Genomic DNA, 27,350 nt, shown 5'->3' on the forward strand with positions numbered 1-27,350 from the left:
TATATATATAGCTTGCTAGCAGTAGATATATGCAAAAAAAGCTGAGGGTTTAGAAACCCTTAAACTATTAACATAAATGTATCTTATTTGTGTATCACTGAGCTATAGATCCTCAAATCATCCTCAAGGGTGGCTACTTTTGTTCCCCATGGTTTCCGTGTTTGTTGTAAAGTAGCCACCACTTCAAGCTTGCTCCCATAATGGACTGCAATCTCAGGTTTAGTATATCATTGAAAGGGGAATGCTGACTTCTTCTCAAAATTCCAGTTGCCCAAATGTCACTGTGACCTTTTTTTCTTCTACTATTTCAGTCAGTAACCTGGAATACATTGCAGGACTTCTGCCATTATTGATTTTGTATGCTTGCTCCAGGGCAGTAACTTGGTAAACCTGGCCATACACTACTCGAGTTTTCTCCAAAATTCGAGCTATGGTTGACCCTGATGGTACAGGTACACTTTGGAGCTACTAACAGGTTATTTTAAAGGGGGCTCGGATATTATATGTGGGCCTTGCATTGTACTACAAGATCTGCTTTAACATTTATTACGTTGTATGAATTTTTAATATTTGTTATTTTTCATATCGGTCACTGGTTTACAGTTTTTCGCTTATTGTTTTCCCTGGCACTAAGAATAAGCCCTCGTTCACACCTGAACGTTTTGTAGCTCGTTCTACACTCTACAAAACGCTCAAAAATATAAATCCCATTGTATTCAATGGTCTCGTTCCCACCTTGGCGTATTTCCGCCCGTCCATAACACGCTACAAAACGGCCCACGCCTGAAAAGGTACATGTACTACTTTGGGCCATTTTGTTGCGCGTTTCCATTGGGATACAGCCAAGTAGCCTTCGGAAACGCGAGACGGTCGCGCACATGCAATACGCCTAGGTGTGAACGAGACCTAACTGTCCTTTATAACCAAAAACAGCATTGTAGCTTTGTGGATTAAGTCTAAAATCAAGGATAAGACACACTTGCTAGGCCACACCAGTGTTTCAGCAGTGTGACCTCCATGAAGAGGCCTTTAAACTTTTATGTAAACCTCAACAATGAATTTGACTGCTTCCTTTTAATCTCTTAAATAAGCCATCATTTTATCTGTTCTTTAAGTGCCAAATATACCTGCTGATCGTGTCAGAAATCCGGAGTTGTCATGTTGACTCTTGCTGTGTTATTTCAAGGAGTCTAATTGGCCCTCCTAGTCCTTCCCTTGGACTTCAAAACACCTCCCTACTATGTTGTGAAGATTAAGAAGGGGAAGATAGTCTGTATTTCAACAAATGAGAGCCGAGCAGGGCTTATGCCATTCCTTTGTTTTAGTACAGAAAAGACAATGAGGGGAATTTATCAATACTGGAGCAGACCGAATCTGAAGCAGTTGTCCATGTCAACCAATCAGCATCGACCTTTCATTTTTAAACCTTAATTGAACAAATTAAAGAGAGAAGCTGATTGGTTGCCATAGGCAGCTGCTCCAGTTTTGATGAATTCCCCCCAGTGTATTGTCAGCCGCCAACAAGAAACTAAGAGTGGGTGTATTTCTGCTAGTATCACCGGGTATTTTTCTGTACCTGGTTTTTAAATGGTTAAATCACGGGTAAATGTGCATGTATTGCAGAGATCTTTACAATCTCTGGTTTTCACTGTTCACTCGCAAAACTGCTTCTTTAAGCAGAACTGTGTGGATAATATGTCATCAGCAAACATCAGGCAACAATTGCTTTTCAGTGTCCAAAAGAAATTGAATGAGATCATCTTTTGGGCTGAACTAATAGCCTACTTCTGTCTCCTCCTGTGATGCTGCAGATAATACGGCAATGCCCACAGGGTAAAATGCCACAATTTATATACATTTTTGGCAAGCATAGCGTAATATAAGTTTTTTGTTAAACATTATCTGATGACAAGTTTGCTTTAATGTGAACCTGTGGCCAGGTTATGGACATTGAGATATTTACATATTCCTAAGAAGCAGTAAATGAGGTTTAAAAGAAAACCCTCACTGACTTGTATAGCTGCAGGCACTGAGCCATTCATCCTTTAAATTTCATAACGGGTTGAAATCCCATGACATCTCCCCTTGCTTCCTGTGGTAACAGGGCTTTCAAATGTAAACTAGGGCTGGGCAAATCCCAGGAGCCAAGTAGACAATGCTCCTTTAAACCTCCAGCTGGAGCCCCACTTAAGTTTTCTCTAGTTGTCAATGGACCTGGCTCCTGGAGAAAAAAAAAAAATCAGACTGGCTATTCATTTGTCCACCTCTCTTGTAAACAAACAGCAGGTGCAGTAAACTGCAGAAATGGGCCGCAGCCTAACTTTAGATTTGTAAATTTGAGGATAAATTACTCTACTATGCCTGCAGCTACAGAGGTCCATGATGGCTCCTTAAAGCTATTACTGTTTAAGAATATATAAATACTTTGATGTTCATAGCCTGGCCACTGAAATACAGCGAGCTACTGAGACGCCGGAGCGCATCTCGACATCGATGTCGAGATCCGCCCAGCTGCGTGAGTGACAGCTGGCTCTGCCTATCTAGGGGCAGAGCCAGCTGTACCCTCCCCCGTTCGTTCCGCCAGTCAGCGATTGGTGGATCGGAGCGGGGGGAATCCAACCCCTTCTCTGTCACCGCAGAGAGCCGTGACAGGATCGAGAGGTGAGCGAACGCCGGTATGTGTTCGCTCTCCTCCCGATCCACTGAGCCGACCTGTGACAGTCTCATTGTCACAGGTCAGCTAGAACTATGAGGTGAGTGAAAAGCACTCGCCTCATAGTTCTCCTTTTAAGTGGCCTACAAAAAGAGGACATTTCTAGTGCTACATTGAAAGGGAACTCAAGCATGCGGTTGCTGTGGGCAACAGCCTACTTTTATAGAACAACAATAGTGTATGTCCTTAGAGCAGTAAGTAGATTTGTATTAGTCATCAATCTGTTAGTATATTACCATTCTCTTATTTCTGTATTGCACACAAGTCTTCAGAGCCGGGAATCTAGAATACTCTGTTTCACTGCAAGAGATGTAATTGTCATGAAGCTAGTACACAGCCCAATAATCCGAGAATGACAGCTTGTATATCTGGGTTCTAACACAAATATTTTGCTTGGAAACAAATTCACTTTAACAACAAAACTGGCCATAGAGACTAAAAAACGGTTGGCATGTGGGCATAGTGTGACTGAGCAGATCTGTGTTTAGGCCTGTTGGGGAAGTGGTGGAGCTAAATTGCAGAAACCTCCACAGGCAGATGATCTCAGGGGAAACCACTGTGATCAGGAAAGATGCCAAGCTGTCTGCTTGTTTTCTCTGTAAAGCTTTGGTGGGTACCTCATAGATCTGATGATATTGCCCAATGTGGCTGTTTTTGGCTAGATTTGGTTTCTGCCAACTCATCTTATGACTGAGGTTGCATTAAAAGAGAACTATGGGGTAAACTTTTCCCCCCATAGTTCTCTTTAGGCTCACGGGAGGACATATACTTCACTCCTCCCGTGACCAAAGCTCAGTATTTAGCAAGCTGCTATTCGCTATATACTGAGAGTGCCGTAGTCGGGACAGATCCCGACAATACTGTTGAGATCCACCCAGCTGCGTGAGTGACAGCTGGCTCTCCCTATCTAGAGGCAGAGCCAGCTGTGCCCTCCCCCGTCCATCCCTCCACTCAGCACTGGAGCATCGGAGAAGGGGAGGGGGGAGTCACGGTTCTCTGCAGGGAGATGGTCGAGAAGTGAGCGAGCGACGGTATGTGTTTGCTCACTTCCTGATCTATAGAGCCGACGTGTGACAGTTTCATTGTCACACGTCGGCTCTAACTATGAGGGTGAGTGAAAATCACTCGCCTCATAGATCTCCTTTTTAAGGTTTTTTTCAGACCATGTTCGTTGAGCTGTGGTGTTTTTTTTTTTTTATGGTGTGTAGAAAAACACTGCCCAACCAACAAGGTGTGAACAAGCCCTAGAAGTCATTGCTGTAATGTTTACAAACGTTAGGAGGTGTTTTAATGCTCATTAGTCTTAAAGCCCATTTCCACCTTTTGTAAGTGATTAGCATTTATTGTGGTAATATAGAGGTGCAGTGATGATGTATATTTGTGCACATTTTCATGACTCGCATTGCTGGCTTTTTTTTTTTTTTTTTTTTTTTTAATGAACTTTTCATTAGGCCTGAATCCTTCAAAGTCAAACTTTTCTTGACCGGAAGCTCAGTCTGACACCAGGGTCGGATTGCAAGGCAGCTGACCCCCTCCCTGAGTCATTGTAACGAGATCGCTGCACAACAGTTCTGCCTCTCCAGGTCACAATACACTGTCCACCGGGGGGTTGCCACTTTTTAAATACTAATGGATAGGGGACGAGAGAGCTCAGCGTGTGCATTTACACAGACTGCTTGCAAAACACAGAGCCATGAGGAGATGAAGAGGGCAAAAAAAAATACATTTCTGTGTTCATATAGAGAAACTGCATATGCCTACTTGGTGTACATTGCTGGCATGTTTTTGTTTTTTTGGAGGGTTTTGTTTTTTAAATACTCTGCAAAGGTGGAATTTGGCTTTAAAATGGCCTCTCGGCTGGAAGTGTCCTATGGAGTATGCTAATATTTGGGTACATGCATGTTTGGTATTTCACCACAGTAGATGTATTTGATAATTATCTATTGTATGTAAATGATATATATGGAACTGTGTGTACAATATTCTAATGCCACCTACATTTTCACAGGATGTTACCAGATTGACTCCACTTTCACCAGAAATCATCAGCAGGCAAGCAACAATCAACATAGGTAATCTATATTCTTTGTACCAAATATGTTTGTCATGGGCAGCCCATTCTGCAAAATACAGTTCTCGTTATTTACATCATTGTTATTCACTGATATTACAGTGTGTACACTTTCATTATAGCCAATGTTTATCAATTACCCGTGGTGTAGGTCAGCTAACCCGATACATCTTGTTAAGGGTGCATTTATTGTCTGTATCCGCCAGCTATTTTGCAAACAATCCATAACTTTTTTTTATACAACTAAAATACTTGCATACAGCATATCCGTTTTGTGTGCAGTTTATTTAATCTAAACAGTTCTGAGTCACTTGGGAAAAAGAAGCAGAAGTATCTGAGTCATTTTGTCTACTTATCCAACTAAATGGATTTTGCAACAGAAGGGGCAGTGTTATTACATACAGTACGTAAGCTGTCAGAGTACAGCTCCCTCCAACCAAAACCTTTTTTAATTTTTTTAAAGATTTGCACACAGTGTAAAGGGGTCGGGTTGGGTTTTTATTGATGACTTTCACCTTGGTGAGATTCACCCTCCGTTCATGTCCCTGTGAAAGTTGTAACTAGAACAGGAAGTGGGAGAAGTTACATATTCTATAGTAGTCATTAAACAGGAGGTGAGGGGGAATCTCTTAGCGGGACACCCGTTTTTGAAACAGTTGGTTGGATTTCCCCCCGACTTACTACCATGTTTCCAGAGAGCTGAGAAGAAAAAATTACCGCCTTGTACGTAGACATTGACAGATGCTTTCCTCACTTTATCCCCCCCCCCCAAAAAAAAGGACTGCACGGTGTAGAGTGTAGGACTGTAAGATGAAAACATGAGTTGATACATAAAATGGATGTTATGAGGATATGAGCAAGGAAAGGGAAGTGGAGAGAAAAATAAGGGGAGGCAACAAGTTCTAGTAAAGATTTCTTTATATTGTTGCATTAAATGCTATGTTGGCTTATCTACCTTTTTATTGGATGTTCTATTGTCTTCTAGTAAATATTTTCCTTCTGTTGCAGGTACCATTGGTCATGTAGCCCATGGTAAATCAACAGTAGTTAAAGCCATCTCAGGTGTACACACTGTCCGGTTTAAGAATGAGCTGGAGAGGAATATCACCATCAAACTTGGTTACGCCAATGCTAAGGTGACTTCATTTTGATAATCTGTAGCAGTAGGACTGTCTTCCCAGTAAGGATAAAATCATGCGGTGCCATGGTCAAGTCTTTATAATACCTTGTCAGGTTAGAAATAATGTGCATTGTTTTTCAGACTATCTTTTGAAAGTTCAAACTCCAGGGCTGTCCTGCTTCTCTCTCCTTTACTACTTGGTGAGGGTCTGACTTATTACAAGTATGTGTGTATCGGGTCATGACAGAGTCAGAGAGTCACCATGAAGTGAACCAGATGAAAAGATGATAGCCTTGCAGCCTGGACCTTCACACCATTTGTGCTGTGCTTTACTGGGCAGCCAACACAGTCTCCATACATAGACAAGGACAACAAACCCTAGGTTCTATTCGTTTTGTTCATGCCACTGCGCTGCAGTAGTGTGCACAAAGAAAAGTAGTACGTTCAGGTTTTTTTTTGTACCGCACATGAAACCTGACAAACTTGACCATTTGCAAAACAATAAGCTGGATCTTACGAACTTTGTTAGACTGCAGTATCAGCATATTAGAGGTTTGATTGTTGTAACAGAAGTACAATAGCTGCTGAGTACATATCATTGCTTCATTTAAGTGAAACATTTTGATGATGAAAGCCAGTGTAGTATTCCCTTACTGATTTGCCTGGGTTTTGTCTTGTAGATCTACAAACTTGATGACCCAAGCTGTCCACGGCCTGAGTGCTATCGCTCCTGTGGCAGCAGCACTCCTGATGAATTTCCAACAGATCTTCCCAACACAAAGGGAAACTTTAAATTAGTCAGGTAATAGATTTTTTACTATGCATGGTTGAACAAGTTATGTGTGATGTACTATATTCTCTAAAAGAAAACATTGTTTTATAGCAGATGATTGACCTTCAGTTGCAAGTTAAAACATTCTCTACTAGATTGTAAGCTCTCACGAGCAGGGGCCCTCCTAACACTATTGTACTGAATATGCATTGTAACTGTACTGTCTCCCCCATTTTGTAAAGCACTGTGCAAACTGTTGGTACTGTATAAATCCTGTATAATAATTCTCTAACCTTGTTTGGCAGACATGTATCCTTTGTGGATTGCCCAGGCCACGACATTTTGATGGCCACTATGCTGAACGGTGCAGCTGTTATGGATGCCGCATTGTTGTTAATAGGTGAGTGTGCATTCTGTTAGAACTGTGTAGTTTAGTGCTCTGTGAATAGTAATCACTGCTCTCTGTGTAACCACTAAATGTTAGAAAGAGGGGGCGGTGTATTTATAGCTTACGATCAACACTTTGTTTACTTGGAAACAGTTAAGAATAGATTTCTTTCACTTTAAGAGATATGGTCTATTTTGTGTAGATCAGTGACATAACATCCCTGCTAAATCCATTGTGATTTCAGGTTGTAACACTATAAAATGTGAACAAGTCCAGTGGGGCTGAGTACATAGCAAAGCACTGTATATCATTGATTAGCAAGAGAAATTCTGCACATAGGCGGTAGAGTACTATCTGTACAACATGCATGTGTGTAAAGCTGGTAAAAGAACCTGTACTGAGACTCTTCTGAAAATGACATCAGTACTTTGAGTGTGTGATCCACAATAAGTATCCAGATCAGATGTTGTGACTTCACTGGTCACGTTCTTGTTCCTGGTCATTGAAGCCGGAAACATACGGGCATCTAGCATTCTCAGAAGAGGCCCAGCCGTGGCATTGCATTATATTTTTTTTTCTTGGGTAGAGGTGTTATTTGCTATAATCTTTTACTAAGGTTCCTTTTTGTGTCACCATGCATCCATTAGATGTTCACTGTTCTTTTCAATTTAAATTTCCAGCTGGCAACGAATCTTGTCCACAACCCCAGACATCTGAGCATTTAGCAGCTATTGAAATCATGAAACTAAAGCACATTCTCATTTTACAAAATAAGATCGACCTGGTGAAAGAAAGCCAAGCCAAGGAACAGTATGAGCAGATCCTTGCATTTGTACAAGGTAAGGTTTCTAGATCTCTCTTCTTAAGGGAGAACTAAAGTTACAACACACTTACATTTTTATAACATCAGTATTGTTATAGCAATACAAATGATTAGTTATTTTCATACAATACACTACAAGCTGGGTTGAAAAATCTCCTCCTTGTTTCGTAAGTACTGCCTCTCTGCTGCCCATCTCTTTAAACAACTTCCTGGATTCCCTGCATGCTTTGCAGCTTCTCCTCTGCTCAATCCTTTGGTTTACTTTTGATTTTGAAGGACTACATATCCCTGAGTACCTTGCTGCCGGCAAGCAGTGATGATGCGATATGTTTCCTGTATCGACTGCACTTTCTGAAGCTCATTGTCTTCAGAATGTTCGGATGTATAGTTCAGACATTAGGCTCTGTGAAATGGGTGACACAGCAGTTCATATTCACAGGGCATAGTGAATATGTGTCACTGCAATCAAGGTAGTAAATATGTGGGGTTTGATGAGAATGATGAGAGACTCCATGGATCCCCGCTGCTGTCCCCCGCTTGTAGGGTCTGTGGCAGCGGGGATCTGTAGTAAAATCACCGGCGGGGGAGCGAGCAGCGTTTGGCCGCAATTCAGGATGGCAGAGCGGCATAGTATTGTCATCCTGTCAGTTTTTAGGATGACAGCGGCTCTGTAGTGTGGCCGAGTGGGGGATCAATAAATATCATTGATTTTTAACGATCCCTCTGTGCAGAGCAAACACCGGAGCGATCGTCTGATAACTCCGGTGTTTGTAAATAACTAGGGACACATTGTACTATGTGTCCCCAGTTATGAATGAACAGGCGTGATTTACATCACAGCCTGTTCATTCAAGAATTTATGAATGGGGACTAGCACTCACTACAGAGGCTCCTCCCCATTCATAAATTGGTGAGTGCTTCCCATTCATTGAGTGCTGAGGCTGCAGAAAAAGAAATTTAGGACTCTGTGTCCTCCAATGTCTTTTTCTATTTCAAAAGGGAAATGTCAGGGGTCTATTTAGACCCCAGATATTTCACCGTAGCCCCCCAATAGTAAAATAGAATTAAAAAATAAATTAAAAATGTTAAAATATTTAATAAAAATGTGTAAAAAAAAAAAACCACAACCCCTCCCTCCCCCCACATACATAACATACACGTGCACCATATTGTGGTGTACGCCATGCACATATGCTGCAGTGCGTTGTTAGAACGCATTGCAGTGCATGATTTCTTTTTTCTTTAAAAAAAACGTTAATTTAACTGTGGAAGTGCATGGCAAAGCTTTGTGACGCATTGCCATGCGTTATGATACCTTGTGTTGCAATTAAATATACACCTGTATCATTTTATCACAACACAAACAGCGTAAAAACTATTTTTAACATAAGTCGCTTATTTACAGTTTTGCGTACCGTAATTTTTTACCTTTTCGCAAAAAGGCGCAATTACAAATTTGCTAATATTTGTTATTAACTCAATACAGTTTTATCTTTTAGATTTAGTCAGAAAATACTTTTTTTTTTTTTTTGTGCACGGATACTGATTTTGATGTGCTTTATCAATTGAATTGTGTATTTTTATCGGTTTAATATTAGAGAAACATTTGCGCAATTATCGCAGGGCCTACAAATTTAGTAGCACTATCTTTTTATTCAACCGGGCCTGCACTTTCAGGAAATATATGGTTTGGGGGGTCTTTTACAAACGCTAGCAACCCAGTAGTTGAAAATCAATGAGAAAAAAGGCGTGGCCAGCTGAATTGAAAAGGGCTTGGCAGCGAAAGGGTTAATGGAAGTAGCCTAGAAATAATTAAAATTTAATAGGAAAAATTAAGATATATATGATACACTTTAAGAAACTAGCTTTGTCAACAAACTCCATGTGTTTTGCCTAACAAATTAAAACGTTTCTACCAGGTAAAGACCTAGGACATTTCTAGTATCTTAGATGCTCTTTCTGCTGAGCCCATGACAGCTGAGGTCCTGGTCTGTGTATCAGAGCTGCCATTAGCAGCTTTTTCTTTGCTGATCAGCAGAAACGTTTTGTCGTGTCAGCGTTTGTTGTAAGCAGACACTGATATATTGTAGTTGGTTGTTGCTACCTGAGCCATAAATTACTGTTACATATTTTTACACAGACGTACTTCATTAAGGCCCTGTTCACACCTTTACGTTTTGCCGTGCGTTCAGCGCTCTATGAACGCTCTACAAAACGTACAAACTTGAAAATCCCATTGTTTTCTATGGGTATGGTTCACACCTTTCCGTATTTCAGCCCGTCTGAGCGCGCTACAAAACGGCCTACGCCCAAAGAAGTACATCTTTGGGGCGTTTTGGTCTTGCGTTTCCATTGGGATACAGCCAAGTAGCCCTCGGAAACGCGTTAAGGTTTCTCCCAAAAAATAGAAAAGCCTTTTTCCATTTAACCCTTTGTTACTGCTAACTATCACTAAGCAACTCCTTCCTCTGCCTGCTCTATGTAGACATTTTTTTTTTTTTTATTATTTAGCCAAATGTATTATTTTTTTTGTTCAGTTCATGCAAAAAATGTTCATGGTGTACCATGGTATTGGTTGAATTGTGGTGAACTCTGTACTCTGCTGACTTATTTTGTTGGCGTTTTTACAGGTACAGTTGCAGAGGGGGCTCCTATCATTCCAATTTCGGCTCAGCTGAAATACAACATCGAAGTAGTCTGTGAATATATTGTAAAGAAAATCCCGGTGCCTCTACGAGACTTTACCTCAGAGCCCAGACTTATCGGTAAGGGTTTGCTGTTTTTGTATGTTTTAGATGACATTTCAGGATTGTGTCTGGGCTAATGGGAAAAACAGGAAATTGTACAAAGGGGGATTTTGTTTTAAATTACACTGGGGTTATATTTTGTGGGAACCTTCAGAGTTTGGGAAGGAGAATGACTGACTTAGCCAGAACTATTATGCTGAGAACGAACTTGTGCACCTGCCATGACCATACTTCATATTCACCTCAAGTCACTGCAGTAAGGCAAATATGGACTTGCAATATTTCATGTATGGAAGGCACCTTTTCATGTATTTAGACAACTGAAGCTTTGCTTTTCTGGGTCAGATGTTAGAATAAATACTCTTAATGAAACAGTCGAGGGCACATGAAAACGTCTTTCATTGCAAGGAACACCAACATTGTTAAAGTTGCTCAAATTGGGTTTAACATATCAAAGTGCATCAGGAAAACCTGTTTTTCCTGTGGGAGATGCACAGACTTTAAAGTATTCCACCTTTTGTTCTTTGGGACACAGAAATAATTTAACTAGTTCTTTCCTTTAGATATTTCAAGAAGATGTCCAGGCTAAATTAAACAATTAGGCCCAGTGTAAGGAATTTATTCAGAAATTATATTCTTGAAATTATTTATTTGGTGCAACACTGGACTCCAAACTGCAGGAAATGTTTTACTTGCGTGCACAGACTGTCTGGGTGGGATTACAGAGGGTAACAGCTAGGGATGCACTGATATATCGGCTGTCGAATCAAATTGGCCTTTTTGAAATACCCATTTCGGTGCACCTCTAGTAACAACAATGTACATTGCCACATCAGCCTGTAGTCCTAGGTCAGGAGCGCTCATACAAGAGCAACAACTTCACTGCTACATTGCAAGCAGGGCAGTGAGTGATGTCACGACAGAGTGCCATTGACACTGCAGGAACTAGTAGGCTCAACATATGGAGAGAGAATATTTATTTTCTTTCATAAATGGTTGCACAAAAAAAACAAAAGCATATGCTTTAACTATTTGAAGTCCACATGGGGTTTATAGACGTAATGGACTTCAGGTGGCTAAAGCAAGGTTACAGCTGTCATTTCCTTCATCTGGCTCCTGGCTATGGAGTAACAGTGATCACTTTTACAGGACTGTATGTGGGCTTGTTGGCCCCCTATATGATGGCAATAAAGTTAAATGGGGGAAAATTTGTTAAATATTTTATAAAATCATTTTTCAAGTAACCTCCTCACCCCACGCACACACGAATGTAAATGCACATGTATGTAAACCCTCGATTGCACCACACATTAGGTATTGACATGAACATCGGAGTGAAAGCAATAATTTGCTGTTAACTCTAAATTGATGAATTGTAAAGTCTTTTAAGGCATTGCCTAGGAACAATTTCTAGTAGGTTTTTTTTTCTTCACCATTTTACGGTGCACAAAACTTTAAGGCTTGACATGATTAGTATCTATATATGCAACAAAAACTGTGTTTTATATTGTTTGTGTGCACTAAAATTAATTTTGGTTTTATTTTTTCTAAAAATATTGATTTCATAAACTATTGCAGAAATATTGTGCAACATATAAATTGCAACTGCCATTGATTTATTCTGCAGTGCCTTTGCTTTCATAAAATATAGAATTGTTTGGGGGCTTGAAGTAATTTTCAAGCAAAAAAAAAAAAAAAAAATTGCTCCAGATGCAAAGTGGTTAAAGAACTGAGGCCCAATGTGCTGTTTGCTGATTTTTAGAAAAGACCAGTTCTTTAGGTATTTACTAGTTACATTTCTGATGGATTTGCAAATGCTGGCAGAATGGAACTTCTGGTGCTCCTGAATTGGATTTCATGTTGGCCTATGGGCTGTGCACACAGCTGCTTTGAAATGCAGTTTAATGTATAATGTTTCATCCCTTTGGTTTGGCCTACATTTGGGAGCAGCCATGCACGCTTCCTTTAGGCAAAAACGAAACCTATATTTCAGAGCAACACAAAGTCCCTTTCTACCCTTGATGATTTTCAGTAAAGTGACTAAAATTGTCAAGCTAATACATGGGAGTAAAAAAAACACGATATAAAGAAATGTTTGGATAGGTGACATACTCCAGTGTGGGGTTTTTTTCACCAAGAGAATATTTGGTATATTTGTTTTAACTATGTGCTACTTCAGGTGTTGGCAGCAATGTGCAATCGGCTATGTAAGCTATCAATATATACTTATGGGCTACATTCAAATGTGTGTTTTTAACTTACAGGGTAAAATAGATTATCCTGCATTTATCAAATGTGGAATGTCTTCAATGCTAAAAAATTAAAATTTTGTACAAAATTTACAGCTCAACGCAAACTGGGTGGAAAATGTATTGGCTGAGCAGTAACTGCATCCTATTCGCCACAATGACCAAGTATTCAGGCAGTTGCGGCTGCTTGAAAACAGTGGTTAGCCGTGAAGATTGCTCCGTCCATGTCCTTTAGCATAGATTTTGTGAATCTATTGATTTTACTCTCATTTAGCTCGAGATAAATCTAGCCATGTATGGCTAGCCTTAGTCATATTTGCAATTAAAGGAGAACTATGTGGTCAGGGCTTTTCCCCACAGTTCTCCTTAGGGTAACGGGAGGACACAAACTAGCGTCCTCCCGTTACCCTAAGCAGAGCCAGCTGTACCCGCCCCCTCCCCCGTCCGTTCCGCCAGTCAGCGCTGGTGGATTGGAGGGGGGGAATCCAGTCCCTCCCCTGGCACGGCAGAGAGCCGTGACGGGATCGAGATGTGAGCGAACGCCGGTATGTGTTCGCTCACCTCCCGATCTACTGAGCCGACCTGTGACAGTCTCATTGTCACAGGTCGGCTAGAACTATGAGGTGAGTGAAAAGCACTCGCCTCATAGTTCTCCTTTTTAAACTATTGTAATACACAAGCAAATACATTATTTGTTTAGTGTGGCTGTAGAGTGAATTTTGCACAAAAATGCAGTGTTTTTTGGGTTGTTTTTTTTTTTTTTTTAGCATTCATGACATTCCAATTTGATACTTTTTTGTTCTCTGCAAAAACACCTGAAAGTAGTACATCATTCAAATAAAAATCCCAAATATTTTCTAGGTGTAAGGGAAAAAAAACAAACACAGTGGTGCTTGGAGGGCCTCTCGTAGCTCCAATGGCTAGCTTAAGATAATTTCCCGCTGTCCTGCAATCCATGCTTCACATCTAAATGTATAAATAATGTTTTAGTAGTATTGGAAAAAATGGTCAATAATTTGATTTCTTTTCTCTAAGTTATCAGATCTTTTGATGTCAACAAACCAGGATGTGAAGTTGATGATCTAAAAGGAGGAGTAGCTGGAGGCAGTATTCTGAAAGGCGTGTTAAAGGTAAGCAACATTGAGGAATACATTGGGTTAGTGTCAGGATTATTAATATCAAATAAAGTGCACAGATCCGGTGTAACATCATCATGATTTTATTCACAATAAAAGTGATAAATGATTGCAGTTGATGGGTAATTGAAACAACTTGTACACGTCCTCGCTGGAGAGCAGTTGTAGCAGAGGGGCCAGCAGATTGGGTAAGATGACAGGCACTTGCACCTTTCCCTGATTAGTGTGATCCACACAAGAGCTCCAAAAAAGTGTTCTGAGCCCATAAACCAGGTTATGCCCGCCCACTTCCTGAGTTATCAGGGGTGGGGCCCCTTTATCAAGCCTAATTACCTTAATAGTGTGACCTAGTATACATGGACCTATTCAAACCAAAATCACAGCTAGCCCAAGTTGTTACAACTGCTGTACAGCAAGTGGTTTCCCTTGCCAATCAAATGTGATTGAATTATTTTATCATGTTATTTGGAATCAAATTATGATGATGTTGCGCCAGATCTATGTGCTCTCTTACTTTGATTTTTAAGGTTTGTTTAGAGCATCCCTTGTGCCACTGAGAGAGTGCTGCAGGATTTCTGTGGTGTTATTGATGAAATCTTGTATGGCGGTGGTGCAACATCATGATTTTATTCCAAATAAAAATGCACTCCTATTTTGATCTGCCCTGAACACACAGCATCCAGGGCCAGTTACGCGTGTGACTTCATCGCAGTTCTTAAACCCTGTTTTTTTTTTTTTGTTTTTTTTTTTCCCTTTTTTTTTTTTTTTTTTTTTTTTTTTCCCGTTTTTTTTTTTTTTTAAACCACATAATTACATTAAACTCTGTGAAAAACACACATTTCTCTTGTATTTGTACTTTTTTTTCCATGTGCAGTATATTTGAGCATGTCTTATTTTTTATTTTTTTTTCTCGTGCTTTTCTAGGTGGGACAAGAATTAGAAGTTCGGCCTGGAATTGTGTCCAAGGATAGTGAAGGGAAACTTATGTGCAAACCAATTTTTTCCAAAATTGTGTCTCTGTTTGCTGAGCACAATGACTTACAATATGCTGCTCCTGGGGGCCTTATTGGTAAGTGGTTTAATGCTGCTCATAAACTTCTGTCTGACTTGGGATTGATTTCTTTATATGGTCCGCTCACACCGGTGCGCTGTGTTGATATGCATTGCTATAAAATGGTGTCCGCATCTTTTTATCGTAGAGCATTCCATTCCAATGCACTGTATTACATGTAGTGCATAGAATAAAAAAAATAAAACCCCCCAAAATACCACAATTATAACAATACATTGCAGCGCACCTTCACATCGCGCAGCAGGGCATACGTCTTGTGTTATGTGTTTGACATGTCGTGTCGTGTAATCTAGCCTTTAGGAACTGTTCACATTATAGTGGTGACCTGCATTGTTCTGCACAAGGAAACCCAGGTCACCACTAGGGCACATAGAAAACATTTGTTTTTTTATGTGCACATGTGATGGATGGCGCACTGCAGAAAAATGGAGACATATTGCATTTTCCGGCAGTGGACTGATGCCAGCACAGCGCAGCCAATTGCACTGATGTGCGGGGCCCTGAAATGAGTGCACACGTCGTACATTACCAATTAAGTTTTCCTTTCTAGCTATGGATGAAGTTGTAAAGGACTAGGGCTCTGATCGAGATATTCTTCCTCACTTACTGTCCTGGTGCCAAAGGTTAAACCAGATGGTGGGGTAAAATCTACAACAGACAAACGGACAGCAATATAAAGCTGACGGGCTCTAGTTATCCCATACTGTACTGAGATGACACATTTTTATTTCTCACTGTGTTGCTGTTTGAGATATACTGGTGAAAGCGCAGTCACCGGAAAAGTGAGGGGGAATTTCTCTAACCAAGCCCTTGGAAGGGGTTTTTTCCTGCTGACTAGTTCTAGTCCTTCCCCACTCAAGAGACACGTTTTGGCTGGACCTACTTGAACTGTAGTTGGCTTTACCATTTGGGCTAAATGAAAATGTTGAATGAACTACCAGTGCCGTTTATAGACCACGGCTGGTAGTAAGGGTTTTGCTGTACAAGCCGACTGTCCGCTTTTAGTCTGACTTCCGTAGCTCCCTCCTTCCTTTAAAGTGACCTTGCTTTCAGGAAATCTATATTTCTTGGGAGTTTTAACTAATCTCCTCATGGGTTCTGTTTTGGTGGGTTATTAGCGGTATTGTCATGTGCATTCACTTTAACGGGCTTTATTTACTTCTCAATCAAACTGTTATTCAAGCACATGGCGCAGCTTAGTACTTCATCAGGCATCCACATGCAGAGGCACAGATTAGCTGTAGCTTTTTGTGGATGATGGTGCCGTTTATTACAGAGATCAATTTAAAGTGTCTTTCCACTTTTGCAGTCAAATTTAGGAAAACCCCTCCAAATGTTCGTTATGTGTTCCCATTCACAGAGCATACTGACAAATGACTTTAAAAAGAATTCTTACCTTTTTAGATGTTTTGTTAAATCGGGAAAGATGGCTGATTCCAGGTTTTTCTGAGCCCTTTCACAGTGGTCTGTCCCAATGGAAAGTCTTGGGACTTAAATTTGAAGATTGGGTTTTATCTGATAAGCTTCATTAACATACAATGGACAAGCCACCTCTAAATAGACAAGACCCATCACAGCCCCTCCTAACATTTAAAAGAAATAGAAGCAAGCCGAAAAACTCTTAAAATCCTAACCCATGTAAAAGCAATTTAAACTGCTAAAAGGATTTTACATTTTTATTTTATTTTTTAGCTTATGCTATGTGAATGGGTACATGTAACAAAAAATAGGTGTTATCCCAATTTGGCTGCGAAAGTGGAAATACACTTTAAGCAGCCACACATACAGCAAACATGACATGAACTGCATCTATCTTGCACTCTTATTGCATGTTAAAACTGCTCCTTGTCCCACCCCGGAGCTCTGAATCACAGTAGAATAAGATTATATTGGTTGTGGTGTGATGAGAGTTGTGGATAGACCCATTGAGGTAATGGAATCCACAGATCTAATTTTTCTATTTTTTAGGTGTTGGCACGAAGATTGACCCAACTCTGTGTCGCGCTGATCGTATGGTCGGGCAGGTTCTTGGTGCAGTTGGTGCACTGCCTGAAATCTTTACAGAGCTGGAAATTTCCTACTTCCTTTTACGGCGTCTCCTTGGAGTTCGCACAGAGGGGGACAAGAAGGCTGCGAAGGTGAAAATTTAAGCATTTTTGTATCATGAAGCATGGTTGAAATTGTGACAAAACATTTAATGTTTCATTACTAAACAATAGTTCTATAATTCCAGTTACTCTTTTTGCCTCATTATGGAATGAACAGAACTTTGCTCGGTTCAAATGGATTTTGTTTGTGTTTTTAGGTGCAAAAACTGTCTAAGAACGAGGTTCTGATGGTCAACATTGGTTCCCTGTCCACTGGAGGCCGTGTTAGTGCTGTAAAAGCCGATTTAGGAAAGATCGTGCTCACAAACCCTGTGTGCACAGAAGTAGGAGAGAAAATCGCTCTCAGCAGGAGAGTTGAAAAACATTGGCGGTAAATTGATTTTGCGGGTCTTATTTTTATATGTATGTATACACTAAGTGGCCAGATTATTATGGCCACCCCATCAGTACTTCGTTGGGCCACGAGATGACTTTGTTGGGCCGCCTCGTGACTCCACGAGATGTTGAAAGGTGATGCGAGGAATCTGACACTGCACTGTTGCCCTTCTGTTGTCTTGTACCAGTCTTGCCACTCTCCGTTCTGCCCTAACATTGACCAGTCGCTGACGGCCACAATTCGCACGTTCAGACCCAGATTTTCAGCTGACAGTCCAGTCTTTAAACACTTTAACAACAGCTGCTCTTGAACATTTAACAAATTCTGCTGTTTTGCTGATACTCGCTCCATGGCTCCGAGCGCCAACAACCATCCCACTTTCAAAGGCTGTTAAATCGCGTTGTTTACCCATATCTTCAGAAACAAATCACTTCTACTGTCGTGGTAAACAACCTGCTTCCCTATTTATAATGGTCTGGCCCTCTAGCAACTTCAGCGCAAGATTATAGCTAATTTGCCTACAAACGTCAGGAGGTCATAATAATCTGGCCACTCTGTGTCCTGTTAAAGTGCTAGTTAGTTTTTATTAGTCTATTTTGGTTACTAGTGTACCGCTTTGACTGCTAAAAAAGGGATTTGTTACTGTGCTTGACAACTCTGTATCTGGGGTGTTTATAGATGTTCAGTTTTTTCTTAATGTTTGGGAAATTGTTTTTTTCATGCAAGGCAACCCTAGCACATCGACATCATTCATTTAAGATGTGAATCTTACAATTCTGGTTATATCTTGGGGTGTTTTTTATTTTTCTTTGTCTCAAGCCTGTTCAACTATTTTTATTTTCTCTTTGCAGTTTGATTGGCTGGGGTCAAATAAGAAGAGGCGTGACTATAAAACCAACTGTAGATGAGGACTAAATGGAATGCAAGACCCTACATCGCTGCTAAAATGTTTTTTTTTTTAAAGATAACATCTGCCAAATACTTATTGAGGAAGTGCTACCTACATGGATTATATAAGTCTCCATACCACAGAAGCTTATTATTTTATGGCCCCAGGTTCTAATTTATAATTGAGCAGATTCTCAGCACAAAACGAACATTATGACACTGTCCAGAGTCCTTCTGCTTTGTGTCACATCAATTTGTATGCTTTGTTACAAAGTCAAATGCTATGTTCTTCACTCTTCCTGATTTGGCCCAGAGCTCAGGACTTATTTCACCAGTGAATGAATGTCAGCTGAATAAATTTCGAAAGACCAAAATGCTTTACTACTCCGATTAATTCAAGTAAAAACCTAACTCCTGAACAGTCCCAGTGCGGCGAGTTTATAAATACTATTTTATTGTTTGCTCAGATTTGCCAGTATATCTTTGTGATGGCCCTGTGAACGGCTTGGAAGTATGAATAAAATTTGTATTCTGATGATGTGGGTAATACAGGGACACCTGGGTGGTTCTTTTCAGTAATGGAATTGGGTATTAGAAAAGATCAATCAATCAATCAATGGAGGTTGTATGTAGGTTTGTGGAAATAGGGTATTGCATAGTTAGTAAAATGTATACCCCTTGTAATTACATGTAGGCAGAGGACCGACCAGTCAGGTTTATCCCAGTTCACAGTACAAAATCTTGTGTCCTTCTCTGCCTATTGGTGGAGGGGGGGGGAATTCAGGTTATAGGGAGATACATTTGTTTGAGTCAGTTTTTATTATTCCTTTTTAAGTTTTTTGAACTTTTTTTTTAATGTTATTTATTTTTGTTTTTACATCAAATATTAGTTAAAAATAAACATTTATTAAAGGGTGCACTCACGACACAACTTTTGCAGGGCATTTGGGTTTCCTAAAGAGAGAGCACAGCTGTAGTTTACCACTTTGTGACTTTCCATAATACATCTCTATACTGAGCAGAGGGGGAATGGGAGTCATTTATTGCACTGTTTGTGCAAACTAAGCTTCAGCTTATTGGGCTCTGTAAAATGATGATTTTCCAGCAAAGCACTTAAGATTAGCCTGGTAAATATGTAACGAGGCCTAGCGCTCCATCTGCTGGTTGGACATGGTAAATATGCATTATGCCATGTTTACTTTCAAAGGGTAGCAGTACTTTTTAGGATAACTTTACCCTAATTTACCATCTACCCTTCTACAGCTTCTTACCACTGTTTTAGCACCACGACCTTCTCAACTGCTTACATCCTTTCTGACAAAAATCTGTTCATCACTGGTCATGCCTGCACATTGTGTCCCCATAGGATTGAATGGAGCCATATACAGAGTCTGGATAAACAGCCCATTCAAGCCTATAGGGACCACAGTGCTCACGCGTGGCCAATGCCAAACAGATTTTTGTCAGATGGGATGTGTAAACAGTAAGGGGAGGTAAGCACCGCGTAACTAAAGGTGCCCTCACACCTTGCGATAATCGCGGGAAATCCCGCGATCGTACGATTATCGTAAGGTGTGTGGAAGCCGTACAACCTCTACTACTGTAAGGTCGCACGACTTTTTTTATCTTACGAATATGTATGAAAACCCGCCGAGAATCGTACGATTTTCGACGGGTGTGTAGCATGTTCGTAAGATAAAAGCCAGATGGGCCAGTGTGCGCAAGCGCACACTGCCCGTTCGGCGTTGCGGTCATCGGAAGCCCGGCCTTCAGTGAAAATAGGTTTGTAATGCCTAATCAGAAAAATCCCTATATAAGGTACACCTATCAGGCTGATATGCAGAATGTTCAGCTGGCTGGTGCCAGAAGAGCGAGCTAAGAAATGCAGCCAAAGAAGACTGGACAATTTAGTGATGAGTGGTGCAAGGTATGAAACTTAATCGTAGTACTGCCAACATACAACGCAGCAGTCATGCACTTTTGTATAGCAGCTAAAGCAAATTGCACCGCTGTTCAGATTCAGGTGCCTGTGGTAATGATGGAGCTGCTTGGAGAGTAGAAACCATCTTTTGTGGTTAAAATGACACCAAGCTCAGGAGTTAAATCCTAATAATGCATTTAAGTACCCTAGCTATTACCAAAAATGCATCTTATTTGTGTATCACTCGGCTGTAGAACCTTTAAATCATCTCTGAATTCATGCTGATGCTGTCCTTCCTTTTGTGCTGCATTTTTTTTCTTTTTAATGATTGGCTGTAGTTCTACTTTTAGGATTTAAAATTCCAGTTTCCTTGCAGGTGGGAAATACAGATCGTAGCTATATTGATTTACATGTTCAGTTACATTGGTTCTCAGCAGACCTGTTTTGCTACAACACTACCACTTCGGTTTGGCAAGATTTGCAGCTTTCCCTTTTCTTGCTTTCCTAAAGAAGAAAAAAAGGAGAATGTAATAGCAGGAGCCAAAGAAATTACAGGCACACAATGCATCCGTATCTAGCTCCTGATAAATGTACATTTGAGAATGCCGACCCATCTTATTTATCATTGTGGTTGTTAGCGTTTCAAGCTGATATTCCACATTGATCCTTCCACATCCAACTGTATTTTTTTTCTAAAAAGTGTCATAAGATACCGGCATAGCCATGTAAGTCACACTCCTATTCCAGCCTCCTTTTGCCTTTACTCTAAAGGAGGGGTTGGTAACCTCGGCACTCCTGCTGTTGTAGAACTCCCATGAGGCATTGCAAAACTGGCCAGCAACAGACATGACTACCAGAGGCAGAGGAATGATGGAATTTCCAGTTTTCACAGCTAGAGTGCCAATGTTGCCTGTCCCTGCTCTAAGGCTTTTGCCATTAATGGTATACAATAATATTTTATAATATAACAGTGGCATTGTTGAGGTGATATACATTGTGGCATTTCAAGCATTTTTCTATCTCCTACTACCCTAAAAATGAAAGGTTATGTGTAAATAGTATGATACAACATCTAACTGGTCAACTAATCAGATTCTGTCTGTACCAGGCAGAATATGGGCTGGCTTATAAGGGCCCGTTTACATCAGTAGGTGTGTGTTTTGTAATAATGCATTGCACCACACTTTACATTTTTCTTTTTATTGATGTCATAATGTGAAATTTCATTCAACTCTGTGCTGCTGCAGGAAGCAATACTTTGTAATGTGTTGTAACACACAGAGCAGGGTAAAAATGTAACCTGTCCTACTTTTTTTCTGCGCATAACAGTGCAGTCCAATAGGAGATGAGGCAAATTACGTCTGTGCGTTGGGCAAAGCTGCCCATCAGGGCTGGTGTGAATCAGCCCTAAAAGAATCACCGAGAATGTTACATGCTCTGTTGGGAAGACAAACAGCAGATCCATTTCAAGCTAGGCATAGAGACGCAGTTGTCTACCAATGAAGTTCAGGTTTTATAAAGCGACTTGCCGGTGGAAGCAGCATATGTGCAGGTAACACCTTTCACCAGCCACCACATATAGTGTATGCAGGCCCTTACGTCTAGCTACAGATGATGACTGCGACTCTATCACAAGTCTTAAAAAGGCTACACAGTTATCTCATTAGCATTACATTGCTTTTAATGTGCTGCAAATGAGATGAGCGGACATATCTCTTGGTAGCAAATAGATTTAATCACTTGTGAAACTTTAGGCTTACTCTAATCTAGATGACATTTAAAAAAGCCTTGTGTGAGAACATTGAAACGGGCTCTTTAGCAACATGAATTTTCCAAATGGACAATATGGTTTCTAGTCCCGTTAGAACAAGCAGCCAAATGTTTGCCTGGTATTCTACAACGTCTGTCCAAAAAAAAAACAGTCACCACCTGGATCTAGCCAATCAAATAGTTAAGAGCTATAGGGGTTTCTTCTGTTGGTGAGGTCTAGGTTCAGCAAAAAAATGGGGTCAGCTGCCTCCCTGAATATACTGAACGACCAGATTTTTCTAGAAATTGAATTTTTCTTCTATGCTGGCACTGCCATATTCCAACATGACAATGCCAGGATTCATTGGGCTCAAATTGTGAAAGAGTGGTTCAGGGAGCATGAGACATTTTCACACATGGATTGGCCAACACAGATGCAACTCTGGGCAGAATTAAATGTTGGGATATTGCATAAGCTTATGGAAATGATGCCACGGCGAATGTGTGCCAAAATCAAAGCTATACGCAGTCCACCAAAATATTAGTGTGTGTGACTTTTTATTTAGGATCGCGGGATTATCGTACGATAATCCGCAGGTGTCTGGGCACCTTCAGACTTACTCAATAATGTTGAGATCAGGGCTCTGTAGGGACCATACTATCTATTGCACTATTTCTTGTTCTTTTCCCTGCAGATAGTGCTATTTGGTTCTGTCCATGTTTTTGGAGTCATTGTCAGGCTGCAGTAGTAATGCAAGAATGATTGGGTGCCTCCCTGAATATATAGCACCATGGATAAGAATCTGCCTGTACAGTGAGGGTGCCATCAAGTTTGACTAAATTACTAACACAATTTACAGAAATGCAAGCCCAAACCTGCAGGAAGCCTTCACTGTTGTCACAGAGTGCAGTCCTTCATTGTATGTGTTTACGGTACATACCTGTCAAGACCCTGGTAGCATCGGAGAGGGGAATGGTGGGAGGGGAGCAAGAAATAAAATAAGTATAGCTGCTCATTCCTTCACCCATAGACTGTATGAGCATGTAACCCAAGCATTGTGTTGTAATCAACACGGCAGTTGGACTTTGTATTTATAGCACCCAGGAGAGAGACAACACACAAAACATATGTATAAAAATGATAAAAGTTTATTTACACATCCAAAACTCAGTGATATACCTGGATTACAGCTGTGGACGCCGTGATATAGCTGGATTACCACACTGGACGCCGTGATATAGCTGGATTACCGCAGTGAATGCCATGATATACCTGGATTACCACAGTGGACACTGTGATATACCTGGATTACCACAGTGGACACTGTGATATACCTGGATTACCACAGTGGACGCTGTGGTATACCTGGATTACCACAGTGGACGCTGTGATATACCTGGATTACCTCGCTAGACGCTGTGATATACCTGGATTACCTCGCTGGACGCTGTGATATACCTGGATTACCTCAGTGGACATGATGATATACCTGGATTACCGCGCTGGACGCTGTGATATACCCGGATTACCTCAGTGGACATGATATACCTGGATTACCACAGTGGACGTTGTGATATACCTGGATTAACGCAGTGGATGCCATGATAGACCTAAATTACCGCCGTAATCCAGGTATATCACAGCGTCCACTGTGGTAATCCAGGTATATCACAGCGTCCACTGTGGTAATCCAGATATATAATCATGTCCACTGTGGTAATCCGGGTATATCACAGCGTCCAGCGCGGTAATTCAGGTATATCATGGCGTCCACTGCAGAAGATGGAAAAAAAAAAGCGTGAGGTTCCCCCCCAATTCATACCAGACCCTTTAGGTCTGGTAGGAATGTTAGGAGGGACCCTCCACCTCCCCCAAAGTAAAACAAAAAAAAAAGTGTGTGGGGTTCCCCCCAAAATCCATACCAGGCCCCTTCAAGTCTGGTAGGAATTTTAAGGGGGAACCCCAGCCCCCAAAAATGGGGGGGAAAACGTGGGGTCCCCCCTAACAGTCCTACCAGACCCTTGATCCGAGCACTGGCCTGGCAGGCCAGGAAAGGGGGGGGGGCCGATCTAGCGCCCCCCCTCCCTGCGCCTTACCAGGCCACGTGCCCTCGGCATTGGGAGGGTGTCCCCATGCCGATGGGGACAAGGGCCTCTTCCCCACAACCCTGACCTGGTGGTTGTGGGGGTCTGCGGGCAAGGGGGCTTATTTGTATCGGGGTACCCCTTTAATGAAGGGGGCACCCAGATGCCGCCCCCCCTTGTGAATAAATAAGTGGTTCTTGTACCCCTACCCATTCACTAAAGGGTTAAATCAAATAGTTAGTAAAAAGTCCAGACATTTGATAATATCATTTAATTGGAAAAAAAAACAGTCAATTTTTGACTATTCCTTTAATAAATAAACTCATTTTACACTCTCAGCTGTCAAATACTACATAGCATTCGGGAACTCCCCAATACTATTCATGAGTTTCCGAATGCTATTCGAGTCTGTGAGCCGAGGTGTGATAATGCTTTTCAGATGACACCTTGGCTCACAGACCTCTACTGTCTTCGGCGTCCCACGTCATCAAGGAGACGCGCATGCACAGTAGAGCCGCCACGCGCGCCCATTACTAAATGCCACGCGCCCGTTACTAAATGCCGCTCAGGCGCAGAAAGGCTGCCGCGCAGGCGCAGTAGAAGAAAAAGCTGGTGCATTGTGGGGATTGAAGGCACCAGTTCGGCTAGTGGTGAGCTCGCCTTAGACCTGAAGATAAAGAACACCAGGAGAAGGAGCGATGCCGGACATTCAAGATAAGTTTTAGTATGATTTTTTTTTTTAAACTATCAAAGATTGCCTATTAGATGAAAGAGACTAAACTATATAGAGAGAAAAAAGCAAGACTTTAATACCACTTTAACCATCTTGGGCATGGAGTTCACCAGAGCTACACAGGTTGCCACTGGAGTCCTCTTCCACTCCTCCATGACGACATCACGGAGCTGGTGAATGTTAGAGACCTTGCGCTCCTCCACCTTCCGTTTGAGGATGCCCCACAGATGCTCAATAGGGTTTAGGTCTGGAGACATGCTTGGCCAGTCCATCATCTTTTACCCTCAGCTTCTTTAGCAAGGCAGTGGTCGTCTTGGAGGTGTGTTTGGGGTGGTTATCATGTTGGAATACTGCCCAGTGGCCCAGTCTCCAAAGGGAGGGGATCAGGCTCTGCTTCAGTATGTCACAGTACATGTTGGCATTCATGGTTCCCTCAATGAACTGTAGCTCTCCAGTGTCGGCAGCACTCATGCAGCCCCAGACTATGACACTCCCACCACCGTGCTTGACTGTAGGCAAGACACACTTGTCTTTGTAATCCTCACCTGGTTCCCACCACACACGCTTGACACCATCTGAACCAAATACGTTTATCTTGGTCTCATCAGACCAAAGGACATGGTTCCAGTAATCCATGTCCTTAGTCTGCTTGTCTTCAGCAAACTGTTTGCGGGCTTTCTTGTGCATCATCTTTAGAAGAGGCTTCCTTCTGGGACAACAGCCATGCAGAACAATTTGATGCAGTGTGCGGCGTATGGTCTGAGCACTGACAGGCTGACCCCCCACCCCTTCATCCTCTGCAGCAATGCTGGCAGCACTCATATGTCTATTTCCCAAAGGCAACGTCTGGATATGACGCTGAGCACGTGCACTCAACTTCTTTGGTCGACCATGGCGAGGCCTGTTCTGTGTGGAACCTGTCCTGTTAAACCGCTGTATGGTCTTGGCCACCGTGCTGCAGCTCAGTTTCAGGGTCTTGGCAATCTTCTTATAGCCTAGGCCATCTTTATGTAGAGCAACAATTCTTTTTTTCACATCTTCAGAGAGTTCTTTGCCATGAGGTGCCATGTTGAACTTCCAGTGACCAGTATGAGTGAGTGAGAGCGATAACACCAAATTTAACACACCTGCTCCCCATTCACACCTGAGACCTTGTAACACTAATGAGTCACATGACACCGGGGAGGGAAAATGGCTAATTGGGCCCAATTTGGACATTTTCACTTAGGGGTGTGCTCACTTTTGTTGCCAGCGGTTTAGACATTAATGGCTGTGTGTGGAGTTATTTTGAGGTGACAGCAAATGTACACTGATATACAAGCTGTACACTCACTACTTTACATTGTAGCAAAGTGTCATTTCTTCTGTCGTCACATGAAATATCAACAAATATTTACAAAAATGTGAGGGGTGTACTCACTTCTGTGAGATACTGTATATATAAGTATGTGCATCCATACACCAAATAAACATTGGGAAAACTTTTTTGAAGATTCCACAGCATCACAACATCCCTCCTCAGTTCCGCTCCTCTTTTATGCTTAACAACCAGTCATGGGCTTTGGTGAAACGGGTCCTAAAGCGGCGTACCTGAGACGGGACATTGTGATGGTGTGTAATCTTCGGTTACTTTATTCCAGTGTTTTTATTGTGTACAAACGGACTTTCTTTGGATCGAGTGGCAGTAAATGTTGGAGTATGGGCATGCCCATACCGGCGAGCATCCGTTATTTTCCCCTGCTGGTCATAAAGGAGCGGTGCTATTGCTTCATGGTTGTGAATATATACATCCTTTTACCTGGTGAACACATTTACAAAACAGTTTTATTATTCCTGTAAGAGAAAAATACAAGGAACAAATTGTTAAATATTGAGACCAATAATACAAAAGTTTTTTTTTCCGATTAATATATACTGATTCTCCTTAAAGGGCAAGTGCTTCTTTGGGACATTTTAGTGCAGCTGTTTTGGGTTTTTTTTGCGAAAAGATAATTGCTCGTTTAATCCATGTTTCTGAGCATCTTTTAAAATGTGAATCCATCTGGATTCAACTCGTAAAACTTTTTTGTAGGATCATACATTAATTTACTATTCTGGAGGAGACCAGAGACGTGGATGAAACCTGATTAGTAACCATTGATGTGGAGACGCTAACGCTAATACATTTGTGATTCAATTTAGTAGGATTTATCCTTACATATAATGCTTTTGGTGTACGTTTAAGAAGCTGTGAAAAGAGTGTGATAAGCAGTGATAAGACTTTTCTCACCTTATCGCAGTGAAAAGTTTCTAAAGTGGTGTTTAATAAAGCGCCATGTCAGGTAGGAACTGAAATCTCTCACCATTTCTCTTCATTGTAATAAGTACACAGAGAGTAATAGGAATGTACCTGTTTAATA

At 41.3% G+C, this 27,350-nt stretch overlaps 1 protein-coding gene across 1 annotated transcript in view; it reads left to right on the forward strand.

Moving 5' to 3' along the window:
- The window catches only part of EIF2S3 (eukaryotic translation initiation factor 2 subunit gamma), a 19,952-nt gene extending 1,423 nt beyond the window's left edge, over window positions 1-18,529 (forward strand). The window contains exons 2-12 of the mRNA XM_018570792.1: window positions 4,722-4,785; window positions 5,793-5,920; window positions 6,585-6,706; window positions 6,982-7,076; window positions 7,745-7,903; window positions 10,518-10,652; window positions 13,919-14,013; window positions 14,944-15,088; window positions 17,060-17,229; window positions 17,397-17,569; window positions 18,427-18,529. Of these exons, the coding sequence (XP_018426294.1) occupies window positions 4,722-4,785; window positions 5,793-5,920; window positions 6,585-6,706; window positions 6,982-7,076; window positions 7,745-7,903; window positions 10,518-10,652; window positions 13,919-14,013; window positions 14,944-15,088; window positions 17,060-17,229; window positions 17,397-17,569; window positions 18,427-18,490 (1,350 nt within the window). The 3' untranslated portion in view covers window positions 18,491-18,529. The remainder of the gene's footprint in view (window positions 1-4,721; window positions 4,786-5,792; window positions 5,921-6,584; window positions 6,707-6,981; window positions 7,077-7,744; window positions 7,904-10,517; window positions 10,653-13,918; window positions 14,014-14,943; window positions 15,089-17,059; window positions 17,230-17,396; window positions 17,570-18,426) is intronic.
- Window positions 18,530-27,350: the final 8,821 nt, after the last annotated feature.

This window comes from Nanorana parkeri, unplaced genomic scaffold, assembly GCF_000935625.1.
Source record: "Nanorana parkeri isolate BGI_ZX_2015 unplaced genomic scaffold, ASM93562v1 scaffold1597, whole genome shotgun sequence".
Taxonomy (NCBI): Eukaryota; Metazoa; Chordata; class Amphibia; order Anura; family Dicroglossidae; genus Nanorana; species Nanorana parkeri.